At 39.0% G+C, this 14,917-nt stretch overlaps 1 protein-coding gene and 1 non-coding gene across 4 annotated transcripts in view; one reads left to right on the top strand and one right to left on the bottom strand.

Annotated features, from left to right (window-relative positions):
- The window catches only part of NPHP1 (nephrocystin 1), a 93,251-nt gene extending 80,159 nt beyond the window's left edge, over positions 1-13,092 (bottom strand). For all 3 annotated transcript variants that reach the window (XM_057309099.1, XM_026480208.4, XM_026480192.4), the window contains exons 1-6: positions 12,992-13,092; positions 11,743-11,816; positions 7,388-7,448; positions 6,236-6,360; positions 1,598-1,838; positions 1,191-1,292 (exon numbers count right to left, since the gene is read on the bottom strand). In XM_057309099.1, the coding sequence (XP_057165082.1) occupies positions 1,191-1,292; positions 1,598-1,838; positions 6,236-6,360; positions 7,388-7,448; positions 11,743-11,816; positions 12,992-13,060 (672 nt within the window). In that variant the 5' untranslated portion in view covers positions 13,061-13,092. The remainder of the gene's footprint in view (positions 1-1,190; positions 1,293-1,597; positions 1,839-6,235; positions 6,361-7,387; positions 7,449-11,742; positions 11,817-12,991) is intronic.
- Positions 13,093-14,746: 1,654 nt separating this feature from the next.
- Positions 14,747-14,852, top strand: LOC113247702 (U6 spliceosomal RNA). Its single transcript, XR_003313355.1, has one exon. It is a non-coding gene; the product is annotated as a U6 spliceosomal RNA (small nuclear RNA).
- The last annotated feature ends 65 nt before the right edge of the window (positions 14,853-14,917 follow it).

Below are 14,917 nucleotides of genomic sequence, written 5' to 3'. Positions count from 1 at the left end.
AGAACTTTCAGGGCACCACCACTACCACACTCCTCACCTTCATCGAGGATAAAACAGCAGGAAACTGAATTCAATCGCCAATGGCCAATCACTTAATCAATCATGCCTACATAACAATACCTCCATAAAAACCTCTAAAAGACAGGGTTTCAGGAGCCTTCCAGGTTGGTGACCACTTACAAGTGCTGTGCTGGGTGGGGGGGTGGCCCCAGAGAGGGCATGGAAGATCCCGGTCCCACTCCTTCCATCTCCCAATACCTTGCCCTACCCACCCTTTCATTTGGCGATCCTGAGCTGTAGCCTTTATAACGACCTGGTGAACACAAGTAAGGTGTTTTCCTGAGTTCTGTGGGTCCCTCTAGCAAATTATCAAACCTGAGGAGGCATGTGGGAACTGAATTTATAGCTGGTCACTCAGAAGTACCGGTGGCCCAGGCCTGGGACTTGGGACCGGCATCCGAATTAGGGCAGCTCATGGGGTGAGCCCTTAACTTGACAGGTCTGCGCTAACTCCAGGAATTGGTGTCAGAATTGAACTGCATTGTTGGACATCTGATTGGTTTCAGAGAACTGGTGCGGAAAAACGACACATATTTGGTGTTAGAGAAAAATCACATAATGAAGGGTTAGAAGTGGTGTCAGAAAAGAAGACATCTCAGTGTGGTTATGAGAAAATTTAAAATTACATTTGTAGTTTGCATAATTTTTCTATTGGACAGCACTGATCCAGATAGATATCTATATATATTGGCAAAGAAAATGACCATGCTATATAATGAAATATAAAAAAAAAACGGCTGCAAACACACATGTACAGTATGTGTACACCCTAGTAAGGGATCATACATTAGTGGAAGTTGACTGTGGTTTCGTTTGACAACAAACAATAAACTCCTATTAATTTTTATGATCAGCATTAATCCACAAAGCACTTTGTGTCATAACATTCTAGGCCTCACCTGCATAACAGCACTTCACAGATCCCCAGAACTGTTAACACACAAGATTTTCCCCATGCCCTGTCCCTCTAAAATTAAATTTTATATCTCAAGTCATTCACTAGTCAATTGATCAAAGAATACAGATTAACATTTTATTAAAAATGAAGACAAGTTTTGAAAAAAATTTTTTTAAATGGAAAAAAGTTTTCAAAGAAAGAAAAAGGGAAAGAATAAGTGGCGAAGACTAACCTCCACGTAGGTTCTGGGAATGAGACCTTTGCTTCCTCTGGCGTTCTTAGCCATCCACCAGCCATCAGGTTTTTTTTCAATTATAAGGAGAATTTCCCCTTTCTTAAATCAAAACAAAGTAAAACATTTTAAATTAAAATTGACCCCTAAATTAGGAATTATCAACACTGAAACTATTTTCAAAAATAGAATACCATTTAATTTCACCATTCTCCTACCAGGTAACATTGATAACGTAATTTCACATGATTACTGCCTATAAATCATAATTTTTACTTATTGTATTAAAGCAGGTTGAGTCCTTAAAAACAATACCGGGAAGATGTCATACAGGCATATACGTAGAGTTTTCTTACTCTGCAGGTATGCAAACTTATCCTTACGTTAGATTCTAGTCTTGTTTCTACCTTAAATGTAAGATCCCCAGCTTGCTGAGCAGTAAAATCTCCAACGGCAACGTATTCTTGACTTGTTGCCTGGTGGTGGGATTCATTTTCCTGCTTCTCTTCCTCTTCCTCTTCTGTCTCTTCCTCCTCCCCACCACTTTCTTCACTCTCTTCTTCTTCATCATCATCATCTTCTTCTTCAGCTTCTTCATCTTCATCAGCAGAATCGTCATCTTCCTCTCTTTCAGTAGGTGCCCCGATTCTGGGAAAAATAGTTCAATGATAAGGATCACTTGAAATAACGTGTAAGAACAGATCAAGTATGAGGACAACTTCTACATATAGAAGATCCTGCCCATATTTGGAACTGGGCAAATAAAGGAACTACAGAAAAAGCACAACTCATGGTTTCTACCATCTAGCGAACAATGTGACTTGAGAGACTGAGTGGTGAAGGAGTTACTGTATCTGAGGCAGGTATGGGACATGACAGAGCGCGCACTGGACTTGAGGCCCTGGGACGTATATTCAAGTCTTGGATTCACCCATTCAGCAAACGCTGCTTGAGCACTGTAACGCAGTGGGTAGAGCATGGACTCTGACTTTACATTCTGGCTCCGTCCTCTCCTCGCTGAGTGACCTTGCATAGGTTTCTTTTAAGCTTTCCATTTTTCACTGGTAAAGTGAAGGTAATAATAGAACCTGCCTCACGGGACTGTCATGAAGATTACATGAGTTACAAATTCACAGAGGGTTTAGAACAGTGCCTGCCCATCGCAAGTTTTTAATAGAATGATGATAATGATGTATGTCAGGTCCATGCAAACATAGTGGATACAAAACCTGGTCAACCAGGTAAACAATTCCCTGTCCTCAAGAAGCTTACAGTGAGACAATCTAGAAAATGAGTAATTACAATATAGTTCAATAGGTACACTGGAGGTATACATAGGGTACTATGGGAAACACAAAGAGGGACACTTAACCTACCCTGCATGGGTAGAGATCTGGAAAGGCTTAGAATTAGGTCTGGAGGGATGACTTGGAATTAATGATTTAAAAAGGAAGTAGAAAGGAGGGGGAGGGGGTGGAGAAAGGAGGCTCAAGTGGAGGGAACCTCAAGTAGCTCATGAATGGTAGGACAAGGCTTGAAGAAATGAGTAAGAAGGAGATGAGGCTGAAAAGAGGTGAACAGAACACAGCCCATGTGAGCTTTCTTTCTAACGCGGTCTCTAAAATGAAGTAAGAGAAGGCCATCTGTACTTTGGAAAGATGACTAGGCTACAATGTGGGGAACAGATTGGAAAAAGGGTTAGAGGCAAACATGGCTGGTAAAAGTGAACCAAGACAACAGTATGAACTAAAAAAAACAAAAAGCAAAAAAACAAAAAAAACCCCCCACAGCATTAGGATGAAGAGAAAGACGTTTGGAAAGATATTAAGGAGGTAAAATGGGAGGTGCCGGAAGAGAGAGGAACTAAAATAATACTAGTTTGGATGAGTCACTAAATCTCTCTGAGCTTTATTTGTTCATTCAACATTCAGCAAAGTCATCAAACGTTTACTGGGCATCTACTACGTGACAGACACTATGTGCTTGGCATACCACAACGAACAAAACAGATCTTTGCTCTCCTAAAGCTTACATTAAAGAAGATTATCTTAAAAATGGGGATAACAACATACTTAGGCTGATGCAAATGAACATTGCTAAATATAAAACCAGCCAATCACGAGAAAGTCTCCGGAATAGAGTACTGGGTTCACTTAGTTTAAAATTGTTGTAGGATACACTCACACCACAGTGACCTAAACATAATCAGTAACTCGACGAAATTTTTACACCATAAAAAAAATCCATAAAATGTGTCATATTGATTTTCAACATGCCCTTTTCCTTTTTTAGGAGATCTTTTGCACATATTTTGAGTCAATTATTCTAAAATGTTGCCAAGGACAATGGGAACTTGATGTGATTATTCATGGTTCTTCTTCCTTGTGTTAAGAGAGTGAATTTCAATTATTGATTTTTGAATGTTAAACTAACCTTGTGTTCTGGAATAAATTCCACTTAGTCATGCTGCATTGCCATTTTGAAATGACACTGGGATCTGTTTGCTAATATTTTATATCGGGTTTGTTCATGTGTTCATGAGGGCCTTGCTATTTTTCTTATAATATTCTTGTCAGGTTTTGATATCTAAAGCTCATAAAATGATTTGGGAAATGTTCTTCTATTCTCTATAAAGATTTTGTAATACTGGTATTATTTCTTTTTTAAATGGTTACAGCAATTCATCAGTGAAGCCACCTGAGAGTTTATTCCGTGGGAAGGTTTTTAATCATACATTCAACTTTTTTGGAGATATTTTAGCAGGAGTATTAAGATTTTCTCTTCACCTTCTGTCAAGTATCTTTTATTTTTCAAGGAAATTATTTTATCTAGATTTTCAAATGTATTGGCATAAAGGTGTTCATAATATCTTCACAGCATCCTTTTAATTTCTATAGGATCTGTAGTGATTAGTTTTCCTCCCTGTTTTCTTATTGTTGTTTTCCCTTCTCTTTTTCTTTTCTTGATCAGTCTTGCTAGGAATTTATCCATTTAATTAATTCTTCCAAAGAACCAACTTTTGGCTTTATTGATATTATTTACCATATGTCTTTTTTATTATTTACTGTTTTCTGCTCTTATTTCTATTATTTCCTCCTTTCTACTTACCTCGGGTTTAATATCTTGTTCTTTTTCTGTTTTCTTAAGTTGGAAACTTCAAGAACTGATACTCAACTTTTCTTCTTTTCTAAGGTATGCACTTCAAGCTATAAATTTTGTTAACTGCCATTTCTCTGCTTGATTCCTCCTTATCCACCCAAGCTATCCATCTTTTCCAACAAATTCTTTAACAAGTTGAAAACAGTTGTTTTATAGTTCTTGTTTGATAATTTTCACATCTGGGTCATCTGAGCTTCTACTGATTATTTTTTCTCTTTATTACATGACATTTTACACCTCTTTGAATCTAGATATTGAATCAGACTGAGAAGCTTCTCAGTCATTATTTCATCAGATATTTTACAATTGTAGAATGTTCATTTTCTGTATTTGAATGTTCTTAAAATACTCCACTTTTTTCCATTTCATCCATTTTTTTCTTCTTTTAAAGTATTAATCATTATTTAGAAGTCCTTGTCAGCTAATTGTATTATCTAGTTCAGATCTAAGTCTGCTTTTATTGACTGTCTTATTATTTCATTGCTGATTACTTATTTACCCCTGCTCTTTTCCGCTTCCAGTAGTTCTTTTATGAGTGGATATTATGGATGAGACATTTAGAGACTTTGGATTATGTCATTTTCCTTTATAGAGTGCTGAATTTTATTCTGTTACTCAGTTAAAGTATGATGTTCCTGCTAAGGTCTGGTTTTAGGCTTGGACAAGATCTACTTCAGTCTTGTCTTTATTTCAAGATCACAGTTCTTAGTATTAGGGTATTTTCATTACTCTTAATAACAGCAATGGCAATGACAGCATGACAAAGGCCTTCTGTGATCTCCACTAAATGCCTGAAGCATTCACCAAAGTTTCTTTATTCTAGCTGGGTACAAACTCCAATATTTCTCCAGGATTGTTTGACTTCCAGAATCTTTTAAAATCTCAGTCTCCTAGCAGGTACTTTCTGCCAGTGCTTCTGGAATCACGCTCTGTGTAGCCCAGGAGTCTATTCAGATTTCTGTAGTTGTCTCTGGCAACTCCCTTCTCTCTCCCACAAGTTGCAAAGGCCCTGGGAACTCCAAAATTTGATCTCTGCCTCCTGAGCTCTGTGACACAGCTGCTCCCTGTTTACGATCCACCTTCCTGTACCACAGCCCATAAATTTTCCCCAGGGAGAGGATCTGGGTGAATGGAGAACTTAGTTTCTGTGCTTTCCTATATTAAGTACATCAGCCCTGCTTGGCTGACGTTCAATGACTTCGACCAGCTGTTTTGTATACTTTGTCCAGATTTTATAGCTGTTTATGGTAGGAAGGTTAAGTCCAAAACCAGCTACATTGTCATTCTCAGTACTGGAAATTAGTGGAAATTCTAGAATCCTTGGATCTACATCCTTTAGCATTTTTCCCAGGATATAGTAAAAGTATGGGAATAGCACTTAAAGAGTCTAGTTAATTTTTTTCCTTTTTGCTTTCCACAAATTGGGTTGTTTATACCCTCAAGTGTTCTTTCCACTTTGCAAAGGCTGTTATTAACATCCACTACAGCAGAAAAACAATGCATACTTCTGCCTCCGATTTTAAAGAAAACTTATGAAAGAAGGAAGCAATAGACAATCCAAATAATTTCTTTTTATGTATCAACACTGACACTAGAGGCATCATCCTTATTTTCTAATACTTGTTTATTCAGCTATTCAGATCGATTTTGGTTTCCCCAACTGGTTTATAAATTACCTAAGGGCACAGATTATGACTTTTACTTCTTTACATCTTTTATAGGATCTAAGACTTTCCACTATACATAATAAATAAATGTCAACTGATTATACTTTTTATCACCATTTGTTTATATCTATACTCTTAATATGTCTTTATTCTGAGTCAAACATTAAAACTGTTGGTGACATAATATCTGAGAGAAAGAAAGGAAGGAAGGACATATACTCAGTTGTATTTTCTCTACTTATGGACACGGCGAGTTCCTGCAGTTGGTGGGTAAGCTTATCCAAAAGCCTGTGCTCCTCCTCTTTTTTCTGATTGTAGTTCCCGACAGGTGCAGGTTCATCAGCCTATGAGAGAATATAAGTTTATTTCACTGAAAAGTTTATTTCAGCTTCCTATTATATTTATTTTAGAAGGAAAAAAAATACTCCAGTAAGTTCTAGAAGACAAAGTGTCAACATGAGACTAGGTCTACCTTAGAGAAATAAGATTAAAAGAAATGTAGATTATTATATTGAAATGTAACCCAAATGAAGAAATAAATAAAATTATATTACTTGTTTTTTTGTTTTATTTTCTTGCTAGCTATTCCACACCCTCTATAGTCAGTAAGAGATAGGTTCCAGACAGAAGATAGGCTTTGGAGTCACAAAGATGAATGCCAATCCCAAGTTCTGCCACTTTTTGGCAGTGAGACATTGAGAAAGCTGTTTCACCTTTGGGAGACTCAGTTTCCTCACCTATGAACAGGATAATTAGATTTCAAGTTTAGGGTCAGCCTGCCTCATAAATTCAAGAGCTTTGTACCACTGAAATTCCAAAGAGACACTCACATGCAGGTAGGGAGATGAATTCTAGATGCCTTCCACTTTAAATGCTCTGTGACTCTCTGGCCCTGGACACTTAGCTGAAGCTCAGGCTTCTACTAAAAGGGAACATCCTGAAGGAACTTTCAAGAGTAAATTCTAGCTCCTCCTACTTCTGCAGAATCACTGATATTAGAGCTGCCATGTGATACAAGAAGCTTCTTTACCACTTACCCTCAGGGCCAGGTTATGTACTCTCCCCATAGGGCAAGGAAAATCAAAACAACTCTAATCTATAAAACATAAAACACACAATGCAAAAATAAAAATAGCTTCTTGGATTTTCTAGGTCCTCAATGCTGGGTAAGTTCACCAAAGCTGAACTTTTCTCAGCATTTAGAGGCCTGCCTTTTCTGCTCCAAAGCACACGCTCAGTAAGCTAGTGGGGCAAGTCTGCACTGACCACAGTTAGACTTCACCATCACTAAAGCAAACCCAGGAACTTACCCACTCTAATGAATTCCCACTTAAGGAAAACATCTGTATAAAAACAGGTTTTAATACTTACTTTGTTTAATTTTTGAAGAGCATTTTTATTTTCATCTATTGCCTGTTTTAACTGGATACATCTAAATTTTCAAAAGAAAGAAAAAAATATTAAATTTTCTATTGTCAAATTAGAAAGTTGTTTATAAAATCACACAAAAGTCTTTAAGCTGGCAAGACAATTAGCTATTGTATGAATGATGTTGAAAAGTTCACCTGTAACTGCTTTTCCACCCACCAGCTCGGGTGATCCTTACATGCTCTGAGGTACACAGGTATGACAGCCAAGACTCAGAAAGCTTATGTGACTCTGACTTTCAGTTTCCTATCTCTAAAATAAAGAAAGCACTGGACTTCAAAATGCGTCTCCAGCTCTAAAATTCCATAAGCCTAGGACCTAGCCAGGAGACCCCCCTAAGGACGACAATGACGAAGTGTATTGTGCATCACGCAGAATGCTAGGCACTTTGCAAGCGCCACCTCATTTGCACCTCATACCAACTCTCACTCCAGTGGAAGGAAGGTGAGGTTCAAAGGAGGGGTCACAGCTGGTCAATGGTGGAGTAACATGTGAAGACAGAGTTTAGGATTCTATAGCTGGCCTCTTCCCACCACAGCACATTCCCCTTTTGAGCTTGGCCTAGCTAGATGGGTACAGTGTTTTAATTATTCCATAGACAGCTCATATAATGTAGCATTTATTTATTTATTTATTTATTTATTTATTTGACAGCGAGAGAGGGAACACAAGCAGGGGGAGTGGGAGAGGAAGAAGCAGGCTCCCAGTGGAGGAGCCTGATGTGGGGCTCGATCCCAGAACACCGGGATCACACCCTGAGCCGGAGGCAGATGCTTAACGACTGAGCCACCCAGGCTCCCCTCATATAACGTAGCTTACGTCTTAGACCCAAGTAAGATGTATAAAAATGACTGAAATGGGGCTATATCTAATAATGACAATTATCAAAATTCAAATGCTTTCTCAAAAGATTACTTGTGAGAGTCAGTATTTTTTATGCTGTTTGAGTATTGTTTTTTCTTACAGAACTATTAGTTTCTTACAGAAACTAACGAAATGAAGTAAGTAGCAAAAAAGGGGACAAAAATCCTTTGTGAAAGAGGCAGAAAGGAAGGGAAAATATCAACTGAGGCTGACCCTGCGAGTTACTTATCCGAAAGCCCTTCTGCCACCTGCTTCTATGCTGACAGGGTTGGCCCCCCTCTGACACTGACACTGACAGTGCTCAGAATCCATTGCGGGTAGGGTGGGTGTGTGGCCCCGTGCTGGCCAGCAGAACATGAAAGAAATATGTTGGGCACAGCCTCCCATTTTATCCTCCCTGGTGCAGCACATAAAGAATCCTTCACCCTTTCTGTTTTTAGATACGGATACCTGAGGACTCTGTAAAGGTGAGGGGAGCCATCACGACTAGGCGAGGATGACAGAGCACAGTGATAGCAAGGGCTGGTCTTGAGGACATCACAAGCCACTTATCCACCCTGGAAGAACCTACTTCCAGAGTTTTCGTGGAATGAGACTGACTGTAGAGCCACTAGCACTAGTTTTAACAGGTGCCCTGTTACTCAGACCAAAAGAATCCTAACTGAAACTAGACTCAAAAATTTCACTTCAGGGGCGCCTGGGTGGCACAGCAGTTAAGGGTCTGCCTTCGGCTCAGGGCGTGATCCCAGAGTTCTGAGATCGAGCCCCACGTCAGGCTCTTCCTCTATGAGCCTGCTTCTTCCTCTCCCACTCCCCCTGCTTGTGTTCCCTCTCTGGCTAGCTGTCTCTCTTAAAAAAAAAAAAAAAAAAAAAAAAAAAAAAAAAAAAATTTCACTTCAGAACCAGAGTAGAAAACTATGAAACAAATTATTTATTATAATGATCTCCTTCATATCTATAAAATTATTGAACTCCTCAAACTGTCCAGATATTTTAAGATTTCTGGATCAGGATAAAAACTCAAGTACACATTCATCCTCACCACCTCCTGAAACCCCACAAAAAATGATTAAAACATTTTAAAAGGTAATAAACCCTGAACGTAGGACAATGAAAGAGGGACCACCTGTCAACAAGATATTTCAATAAATTTCTGCTGCATGGAAGAAAGATGGAAGCATTTCTTCTATAAAGAGAGGAAGAAGTCCCTAAGAGGAACAAGATCTGCCAGGCAGAGAACACCACGATTTGGGTCAGCAGATAGGAAGGACTGGGGAGGGAGGGGTAATTAAAGTGTGTTTAAGCAAATATATTATGAAGTTCTACAGATGAAGACAACCACAATGGCTGGAATTTGCTTTATATATTATGTTATGTTATATTATGTTATATTAATTAAATGATATACATAATATCTAAGCTATAAAGGTTATTAATCTTAACATAATCTATGGGCTTTATATTATTTAGGAAGAGAGTAAAGATAGTAATTAAGTTCAGATTTATTTAAGGCCCTTTGATAAGATGTCTGGCTCTTTAAAAAGTCTGTTCACAGAAAATATGAGCCAGCTAGCTTTCCCTTTCTCTTATCTCACCCCCTTCTGCTCTCCCTCCTTACCAGAGGATTCATCTCTAAAAAATAAAGTTAATAAATGACCTGGGGAGAATTACAGTTGCCAAATAAGTTTTCTATACACCAGGGTTAAAGCCCACCCTATTCTGGCACTGGGCATGCCTCAGCCTAACGACTATTTGCAGCCCCTGAAAATCCCTGCCCACGTACAAAGAACTTCACTCTCATTCAGGGGATAATACTGTAGGAAAGAGACCTATATATACAACAATAGAAGAATCCTGGACTGCTATCTGGAATAATCAAACTACTCCCACATTCTTAAATAAAAATGATAACCCAAGGACCACCAGATATAATAAAGAAAACCGCAACATGGAAGATAAAATTCACGAGTAACCAAAATTAAATAAATAAATAAATAATCAGAGTCCGGAGGAACCAAAAAAAGAGGATCTCCCAGGTGTAAATAAAAAGACAAAGAAACAAAAACTTTTAATGGGGAGTTAAGAGACCAAGAATAGTCCAGGAGGTTCAATACCCGACTCAAAGGTGTTTCAGGAAGAAAGAGACAAACAGAAGTGTTAAAAAAAAAAAATTTTTAGGAAAAGAAAATCTCCCAGAGCTCATGAAAGACAAGAGTTTTCAATCTGAAAAGACCCATTGAGTGTTTAGCAGATAAAAATGACACCTAAATCATGATGAAATTTCAAAACACCAAGGCTAAAGAGAAAAGCCCCAACAAGTCAATTTTAAGGAACGATCATCAAACTTATTCACTTATCACTGAGTATAAAGAAACCTGACAATATCTTCAAAGGTTTAAGTACAAGCTATTTTTACTGTATAATCAGCCAGTTATTATTCAAATGTATGGGCTGAGAGTTTTCTGACCAGATCCCAGGATCTGAGCTACTACTGTAGGCCAAGATCTACCATAACTCTGCCTCAGCCACTATGTTGACACTGAGCAGTTCTTATAGTTGCTCTCACAACAGCAAGTCCATAACCTTCAGGTTTAGCTTAGTTTTTCCTAGATCCCGGTTATACCATGCTGTAATCCTTCCATTTGATTCCAATGGACCAAGGCCTCTAACTACAATGAGACTGCAGTGAAATTCTCTTTTTTGCTTGACTGAATTCTGCATTTCTCAGCGTTCTTCAAACATTTTTATTGCCTGCCCACTTTAATGTCTTATAGCAAAGTCATGGTAGACATATTAGCAAACCACTGTGGGAACCTTAATTTTCTCAAGTATATTAATAAGTATCTTATGGTGTTATTGTGAAAATTAATCAAGAAAGAGGTTTTAGAGTGTGGACCACACTGCTTGGGACATACAGAGTAGCAAAAAAATGTTAGTTGCTGCTTTTTAACATTTGTAATTCTCTATTTAATCTTACCATTTCATCACTATTTAGACCGGGAGATAAAGATAATTGCAAGAAATATTTTTAAATACATTTTGGAAAGTTTCATTCACTGTTACCTCAGTATTATTTCCCATTAATACTTTGCCTTTTTAGAAATTGTACCATAGGGGCGCCTGGGTGGCGCAGTCGTTAAGTGTCTGCCTTTGGCTCAGGGCGTGATCCCAGCGTTTTGGGATCGAGTCCCACATCAGGCTCCTCCGCTAGGAGGCTGCTTCTTCCTCTCCCACTCCCCCTGCTTGTGTTCCCTCTCTCACTGGCTGTCTCTCTCTGTCAAATAAATAAATAAAATCTTAAAAAAAAAAAAAAGAAATTGTACCATAAAAAAAAAGGAAAGAAATAACCCCTCAAACGATTTCTATGCTATAAATACTGCCCACTGAAATGTAAGTATGGTTTCTGGAAAGTGTATATAATTAGTAAGTTTTACCTTTGGTAAATATCTCTCCTTTTACTGGCATCTAGAGCTCCTTTCAATCGACTCTCAGAAAGCAAGCTATCAACCTACAATAAATAGAGACTGTTAGAATATATTGTTAAATACCATGTAACCTAGGAAATAAAAGTTTAATTCCCTTTCCCAATATTTCACAATGAACACTTTTAAACACACAATGAAGTTTAAAGAATGTCACAGTGAACCCCCATATGCCCACTACCTAGATTCTACCATTAATATTTTACTATACCTTTTTGATCTATTCATCAATCCATTTTATTTTTTATGTATTTCAAAGTAAACTGCAATCCTCATAAATAATGCACCATGGGTATTATGTCCCATCATAAGTTATTTATCCACTCCCCTATTACTGATAATTTAAGTGATATCCAGTCTTTTCTAATGTAAGTAACACTGTGATGAACACTTTTATACATTAATCTCTGTTCCAATAAATTTTTTATTATTATGTATGGCAAATCCCAGGAAATGTAATTACCCAGGCTAGGAGCGTGAATATTTGCTACATCTTGTGAAACTGCTTTCCAGAAAGGCTGTCCCTTATACTCTGGAGCAGGGTATGTAAGTGCGTGTTTCATCACACCCTCCCCAGTACTGACAAAACATTTAAAAATGTTCGTGATATTCTATTTCCTTTGCAGTTACTTGATTATTTTTTAAGTTAACTTTTCTCATGTTTATGAGTTCCTTGCACTTTTTCTTTAGTTCATGTCCTTTGCTAATCTGTCGTATCCTAATATTTTTCTTACGTATTAGGACTATTCTTTGACACCTATTTCGTTTGAATTCATGTGAAGCAAAAGCTGCCTCTAGTGGAAAACGGCTCAAAAGTAAGGGGGCAATGGAGAGTGGAGGAAAGCGATGGACGCAGAGTTGGTTGGAAAAGGTTACTGTTAAGATTAGATTTGGAGGTGAAGTGGGTTAAGGGAGTTGTCAGGTTGGAGACTGAGACGTTAGGAGGAGGGGGAGGGCGCTTAGTCGATGGGTCATGATTTTCGGGAGGTTCAGCTTCCCGGGGGTTGAGTTTAGAAGCAGGAGGGGTTAGAATCGGGGTTAGTGCCGGATGTTGGGGTGAGGGAGGGAGCGCTATCACTCTGGAGGGTAAGTGGGTTGGGGTAGGTTGCCAGAATTAGGGTGCACCCCAGATTTCGCCCGCCGCCACAGCCCAGGCCACCTCGTGGTGCCCAGGCCCCCCGGCTGGACAGCCAGACGATACCTGTAGCTTCAATTCTTGACTGCGGCGCTGCAGGGCCTGCAGAGGATTGCGCTGCCGCTTAGCCAGCATCTTCCTCCCCTCCGCGCTGAGCGCGCACCGGTCGCCAGGGAAACCACGGCGGCGGCGGGGGAAGGTGACGCAATCGCTGCGCGTCCGAAGAAGAACGTGGAGGCAGCGGTCTGTTGTGGTAGCCTCCCGCCACCCCGCAGGTCCTGGGCTCTCAGATTAGGCCCGCTGCCCAGGTAGTCCTCTTTTACTGGCCAGTTCCGCAGGGTTGGCGTGGAGGTGGGAGAGAGTGCCCAAAGGCGTGGGAAACTATATGTCCCACAGTACCTCGGTATTACCACGCCATTACTCTCGGGGTTCTCGGGGTTCTCGGTGTTACGGCATTTGTTTTCTGTTGTCAGTTTTGCTCAACTAATCTTAAGGTACAATTTAAGCATCTTAAACTCTTAAATTAACTGCATGGGATACATGATTTTGTCGCATATTCTCCCTTCAAAGGACAGTTTTTAATTCTTTGCCATTTGGGGTATTGCTGGTTCCGTCTCATTTTGGTTTTGTACGTTGCCCATCCTGAGTTCTGTGAGGACGGTGATTTTGTCTGTTCAACAAGTATGTGAGCAAATAATTATGATCTCCATTTTACATATCCTCTCAGGGAGAGTGTAATAACATTTTCCCAGGTGGTACCGAATCCTTTTAAGTCCCAATTCCCAAACTTTGCACTACACCGAATAAGAATAATGATGCTAGAGCTCACTTTTCAAATGATGAACTACACTAAATGAATGCTTTTCAGTACAAGGAGGTTGATTCCACAGGCCCAACTACTATGCTACTTATTTGTGTACTTTTTTCTTCAAATATATAGAGAGAAAAGTGACAAGTGTCCACCTCATTGAATTTTCATATTGAGCACACCCTCATGTCACATCACCCAGATTGGGATACAGAATGTTACCAGCATCCTAAGTAGTCTTCCCCTCCTAATCCCTACCCACCCTCCTTTGCCAAAAGTAAACACTGTCCTAACTTCTAACAACAAAAAATTGATTGCCTCTTTTAAAACTGTATAGCGGAATTATGCAGTGTGTCCTGGCATCTTGTTGGGCTTTTTTCAGTCAATATGTTTGTGAGATGCATCCATATCATCATATGTAGTTGTAATTTGTTCAGTTCTCATTGCTGTCTGGTATTCATGTGTGTGATACACTTATTCATTCCACTGTTGCTGGACATGTGGGTAGTTTGCAGTTTAGGGCTGTTACAAGCATGCTATTACTTACATATATACATAGTACAAACATATGTACACGATGCTGGGCCACAAGGCATGTTTTATGTTCAGCTTCAGTAGTATTGCCTATTTTCCCAAAGTTGTACCAATTTACTCTATCTATATGGGTTTTTGTTTTTCATATCCTTGACCAACTTGGTATTATCTGCTTTTTTGTAGCTCAGGTCTTTATTTTGAATTAACTTCTCCATTATGACTCATGATACTTTAAAATTCACTTAAATAGCCAGACATAGTATTTTCATTAAAAGTTTTGTAAAAGGGGCCTGGGTGGCCCAATTGGTTAAGCATCTGACTTCAGCTCAGGTCATGATCTCAGGGTCTGGGATATGCCCCATGTTGGGCTCCATGCTTAGCGGGGAATCTGCTTCTCCCTCTCCCTTTGCCCCTCCCCCTGCTCATGTGCATGCACTGTCTCTCTAATAAATAAAATTTTTTAAAAAGGGTTTGTAACAGGGCTCACTTGGGCAGCACATATACTAACATGGACCAATACAGAGAAAATTAGCGTGGCCCCTGCCCAAGGGTGACATGCAAATTTGTGAAGCATTCTATATTTAAAAAAATGTTTGTAACAAATGAGAAAGGATTGCTATAAAATATTTTTAAATGGATTAATAAATCAG

This window comes from Ursus arctos, unplaced genomic scaffold (assembly GCF_023065955.2).
Source record: "Ursus arctos isolate Adak ecotype North America unplaced genomic scaffold, UrsArc2.0 scaffold_8, whole genome shotgun sequence".
NCBI classification, from domain to species: Eukaryota; Metazoa; Chordata; class Mammalia; order Carnivora; family Ursidae; genus Ursus; species Ursus arctos.
The sequence above is the reverse complement of the archived record's forward strand: the minus strand, read 5'-3'. Positions and strand labels throughout refer to the sequence as shown.